A 5,946-nucleotide genomic window follows, 5' to 3' on the forward strand; every position below is an offset into this window, starting at 1 on the left:
ATCCATCTCTACTAAAAATACAAAAAATTAGTTGGCTGTGGTGATGGATGCCTGTAATCCTAGCTACTTGGGAGGCTGAGGCAGGAGAATCTCTTGAACTCAGGAAGTAGAGGTTGCAGTGAGCTGAGATCATGCCATTGCATTCTAGCCTGGGCAACAAGAGAGAAACTCCATCTCAAATAGAAAAGAAAAGAAAAGAAATGGCCATATTGGGTAGAACGAAAGGAACATGTAGAAGTTGCACAGAGGCAGGTTTCAGTTTATTACAGAAATGACTTTCAAAGAATCCAGTCTTTCCACAGCAAAGCAAGCAAACCAGGAGGTAATGGGATTCCCTGAGCATTGAAGGTGACCCAGTGTCCACATACTGTATTGGAAATTCAAGTATCTAATAGGGGACCTAATTGGCCATTTCTGAAGTCCCTTCCTGCACTTAGAGTTTATGACTTACAAGAGCTCTGATGTAAATATTTTAAAATTTCATTATAGATGCCATATTTGTATGATAAATATTATAGAGAGCAGCATTCAGATAATAAATATATGACATGATGGATATGCTGATTAGCCTGATTTGATCTTTCCACAATGTGTATATGTATCAAAGCATCACATTATACAATTATTATTGTCAATTAAAAACAAAATATAACTCTTTGAAAAGATGATATGAGCGTAATAGACTACAATAAAATACTCAGAAGTTATCATTGTGACACATATTTCAAAATATCTGTCTATAATAATATAGATAGTAGACTAGCCTTTAGATGTCTTCTTCTTGTAGACTTCTATATGCTGTGTTCTTGAATGATAGAATTTTTTCCATAGCACAGCCCAAATCTTAGATATGAAGTTGTTTTATACAAGGGCTTCTAAACAAGGGATTTGATTATGAATAATCTTAAATCTTTCACTGCACTGCAAAGTGAAAGTAGAAATGAAGAAAATGTATAAATAACGTTTTCAAGCTGTATTATCCTTTCAACATATAATTATTGAGTGTCTAAAATTTGCACAACATTAGGCTTGTTTATATGGGATGACCGAAATGTAAACAAAGCAAAATGGCTGCCTTTGAATTTACAAATAATAATGATAATTATATTTTATTAGGTTTCCATTGCTATGGATTAGTCACTGTGATGTCTTACATTACTATCGCTTTTAAACTTACAGCAATTCTTTTATTTAAGTATAATTATTCTTCCCATTTTTCAAACACAGAAATTGAAGCTCAGAGAAATTATGTATTACCTAACATCATGAAGGCAGGAGATGGAATTATTCAAACCACATCACTTCCCTTCATCACTGATTTCACATTGATACACTGCCCTTCCTCCACATGATACAGTAAAATGTGCAATATGCTAAGTGGCATTAGAAACCATTCAAAGCATTATTGAAGTTCAGCTGAGGAAAAGAGACCAACTGAAATAGATACCACTTGTGAGCTGTTGGAAAAACAGCAGAGAGAGCCATTCCTGCTATAGGTGCTCTTAATATTTGTAGCTGCCTACTCATATTTTTTCCCATGCTTGTGACACTGACATGGGTTTGTATGAATGATTTTTACTGGAAATGGTGCTTCTGGGTAGAGATTTCTTTTCAAAGCTCATATTCAATAACAGGAAATATTAAAATTTGGCACGTGAAACAAGGTTACATATTATGTCTTTTTCACCTTCTTGAATATGAGTTGGTCTGGGAAAAGAAGTGGAATGGATGCCCTTTGCAAATTACGTGTGTTTATTGAAAGGTTTTTGTGGAAGATATATGGCTTCTTCCAGATTTCACATTAGCTTCTAAGAAATATGGAAAATAGATTGGCTTAATCATTCATATTTATGTCCAAATTCACATGAAGGGTTCTTAAATTTCCAACAACTTAGGATCACATATTTTCTCACACCTTCACCCAAGCCAGGAGGAAATAGATGATGAAACACCTTGTTTCCTTCAATCCTTATACTTCTCCTGATCACATAAGGCTAGAGAAACCAAGAGTAGAAACGGCTTTATTTTCTGAGGCGTATCCCTGACACTGCCATACTTGGGTGCCTGTTAGTCCTTTGCCCCATGGGTAATTTTTTTCTTTCTTCATTTCTCATCCTATCACTAGTTTTGAGAGTTACATTGCAAAGAAACTATGACAGAACTATGGTCATGCAAGGAAGAGACAGTCAGGTAAATACCCCAGCTTCTCTCTGCTCAAAATCTTTTATTTCTTGCCCTGTCTCCATGGGCCAATCTCAACTGGCAGCAAGAATATCACTTATGCAATACTCCAGGAGACACTGAGCATAATATTTGGTTGGTGCAAAAGTAATTGCAGTTTTTGCTATTAAAAGTAATGGCAAAATCTCAATTGCTTTTGTACCATTGTAATAAATATATGCATGAATAAATGACTTCCCCTCCTTACCTTAGATTTTTAGTCCCAAGAATTCCTTGACACTTTGTGAATTTCCCGAAATAATTGAATTTTCATTCCACTCCTTCTGAAAATAGTTCCTGAATTCCACCTACTTCCTCTGCCATTTTTCTTCAGTAGTCTCTTAAATAGTTTGGCCCAACTCTTGGCAGGCGGAAATTGAGGTATAGATATTAATGTGGAGAAACTTGGTAAAAGTGGAGAAAAGAAAATGAACTAGTCTTGATCCTTCCAGTTTTTAAGTCCAGCCCTGATTACACTGGATTCATGGCTTGGAGTGTAACCCAATTTGTCTTCAGCCTGATTCTTCCTTCTATCCTTGTAACTCTCCACAGAGAAATACTGTTAGCTCAATGACCTGGGAAAATCACTCAGTGTTGATGGAATTTGTGTTCCTCGCCTATCCCTCCTGCCTAGAACTGCGTATTCTGTCCTTCCTTGGGGTCAGCCTGGTTTATGGATTGATCATCACTGGGAACATCCTCATTGTGTTGTCCATTCACACAGAAGCCCGTCTATGCACACCCATGTACTATTTCCTGGGCAGCCTTTCTGGGATTGAAATATGCTACACTGCAGTGGTGGTGCCCCATGTCCTGGCCAACACCCTACAGTCAGAGAAGATCATCACCCTTCTGGGCTGTGCCACCCAGATGGTTTTCTTCATTGCACTGGGCATTGCTGATTGCTTCCTCTTGGCTGCCATGGCCTATGACCGCTATGTGGCCATTTGCCACCCCTTGCAGTACCCTCTCCTCATGACATTGACTCTTTGTGTCCACTTGGTTGTGGCATCAGTCATCAGTGGTCTGTTCCTGTCCTTACAACTGGTGGCTTTCATCTTCTCTCTGCCATTCTGCCGAGCTCGGGGCATTGAGCACTTCTTTTGTGATGTGCCACCAGTTGTGCATCTTGTTTGTGCTCACAGTCATGTTCATGAGCAGTCAGTTCTGGTGGCAGCCACACTAGCCATTGCTGTGCCTTTCTTCCTCATCACCACCTCCTACACCTTCATAGTGGCTGCTGTGCTCAAGATCCACTCGGCTGCTGGCCGCCACCGGGCCTTCTCTACCTGCTCCTCTCATCTCACTGTGGTGCTGCTGCAGTATGGCTGCTGTGCCTTCATGTACCTGCGCCCCAGCTCCAGCTACCACCCCAAGCAAGATCAGTTCATCTCACTGGTGTACACATTGGGAACCCCACTGCTCAACCCACTCATCTATGCCCTGAGGAACAATGAGATGAAAGCGGCCATAAGGAGAGTTCTTACCAGGAACTGCCTTTCCCAGAACAGCTAGGATAGACGAGCAGACAATCTATCAGGCAAGTGTTTGGTTCCAGCCCATCAAATCTCTATGAACATGGGATTTCTATCATTTGATGTTAAAACTCACCTAAAAGATGGTATAAATTATATAGATACTGTTTATTTGTACCAACGATTTTTAAATGTTTCTATAATTTGACTCAGTAATTTCTCTTCTCAGAAAGAACTACATGAGCAAATGACCATAAGGTGATCTAAAATGGCAAGTATAATACTTTGTCTATTTACCAGCTGGGAAGAGATAGCTCACTCAATAGTTTTTAACTAAAAAACATTGTTAAAGGATTATTTGCAGTGGTTATGGGTAAGGAAACTAAGAAAGGGTGGCAGGGCACTAACATTCTAGCAATAACAGGAAGATTTCTCAGCCCTAGACCTAAAAGGCATGCAATAAAAAAAGGGTGCAATATTATCAGAGTCCAGTGATGGCTAGATCTAAGGAGATAAACCAGTTGGTAGAAACTGTGGCATCAGAAATAAAAGAAACTATGACAGAACTATGGCCATGCAAGGAAGAGACAAGGAGACTAATACCCCAGCATCTCTCTGCTCAAAATCTTCCATTTCTTGTCCTGTCTCCATGGAAACTCAACTGGCAGCAAAAGGGGAGGATAGACTGGGTGAATCAATCCACTGAAGTCAGTCTCCTAGGACACAGGGAAAGGCAGAAAAAAACCTTAAGAACTAGGGCCAAACAGAGAACAATCAGAGCAAAGATTGTTTATTATAGTATCATACATAAAAACGAAAATAATGGCTCACACCTGTAATCCAGGCACTTTGGAAGGCCGAGGCAGGCCAATCACAAGGTCAGGAGTTCAAGACCAGCCTGACCAACACGGTGAAACCTCATCTCTACTAAAAACACAAAAATTAGCCGGGCATGGTGGCATGCGCCTGTAATCCCAGCTACTCAGGAGACTGAGGCAGGAGAATAGCTTGAACCCGGAAGGCAGGTAAATAGCTTGAACCCAGGAGATGGAGGTTGTGGTGAGTCGAGATCACACCACTGCACCCCAGCCTGGGTGACAGAGAGGCTGGGTGTGGTGGCTTACACCTGTAATTCCAGCACTTTGGAAGGCTGACGTGGGCAGATCACAAGGTCAGGAGTTTGAGACCAGCCTGGCCAACATGGTGAAACTCTGGTTCTACTAAAAATACAAAAATTAGTCAGGTGTGGTGGTGCACACCTGTAATCCCAGCTACTTGGGAGGCTGAGGCAGGAGAATCACTTCAACCCAGGAGGCGCAGGTTGCAGTGAGCCAAGATCGTGCCATTGCACTCCATCCTGGGCAACAGAGCGAGACTTCCTCTGTCTCAAAAAATAAAAAAAGAAAAGAAATTAATCCACTTTCCCCATAATAAGGTATTGGTTAAGCAATTACTGTGTAAAGGAATATTATTCAGCCTCAAATTTATGTTTTCAAATACCAGTTATTAGTAATAGATTACATTAAGTGCTTCCTGTGTGCCAGGAATATACTCTCAATCTTCAAAAAGCTTATTAAGACTATTATCTCTGTTTTTTTATATAAATGGGAGAGTTCTCAGTAAACAGATCCAGACAGTGAAGACAATACAGTAGTTTCCACTTACCTACAGGTTTACTTTCCACAGTTGCAGTTACCCTCTGTCAATGCAGTATAAAAATACTAAGTGGAAAATTCCAGAAATGAACAATTCATAAGTTTTAAATTGTGTCCTGTTCTGAGTAAAGTAATGAAATCCCAAGCCATCCTGTTCTATCCCACCTGGGAAGTGAATCATACTTTGTCCAGCATATCGCCACTGTATACATTACCCATCTGTTACTATGTATAGAGTTCAGTACTATCCACAGCTTCAGGTATCCACTGCGGAGGTCATGGACTATATACCCCTTGAACAAAGTAAGGGAAGACTATTGTATCTGTAGATAACTATGGATCAGGAAACCAGTCCCAGGGAGCATAATTGGACTGTAATAAAGGAAGATTCTCTGCGGCCAGAGTGAAGGATACCAATAATGTGCCAAATTGGATTCAAAATTGCTATGGAATAGTGACTGCAATGTGCCTCCTATTTCTCACCCTTTTGAATGGAGGTGTCTATTATTATCTAAACAGGGAACTGATGCTAATTATAAGATCCTCAATTTTATACCTGGACTATAAATTTTATCTTTAAGATTTGTTTTATGGTA

General features: G+C 40.0%; 1 protein-coding gene across 1 annotated transcript; it reads left to right on the forward strand.

Annotated features, from left to right (window-relative positions):
• Positions 1 to 2,426: 2,426 nt before the first annotated feature.
• Positions 2,427 to 3,878, forward strand: LOC116554400 (olfactory receptor 10W1). Its single transcript, XM_032282377.1, has one exon. The coding sequence runs from the start codon at positions 2,791 to 2,793 to the stop codon at positions 3,733 to 3,735; it is 945 nt and encodes a 314-aa protein (XP_032138268.1). The 5' UTR covers positions 2,427 to 2,790; the 3' UTR covers positions 3,736 to 3,878.
• Positions 3,879 to 5,946: the final 2,068 nt, after the last annotated feature.

This window comes from Sapajus apella, unplaced genomic scaffold (genome assembly GCF_009761245.1).
Source record: "Sapajus apella isolate SASKATOON/1434 unplaced genomic scaffold, GSC_monkey_1.0 scaffold14, whole genome shotgun sequence".
Classification (NCBI taxonomy): domain Eukaryota; kingdom Metazoa; phylum Chordata; class Mammalia; order Primates; family Cebidae; genus Sapajus; species Sapajus apella.

What these genes read in the sequence shown, in the direction of transcription:
- LOC116554400 (XM_032282377.1), top strand. Translation starts at nt 2,791, where the DNA reads ATGACCTGGGAAAATCACTCAGTGTTGATGGAATTTGTGTTCCTCGCC.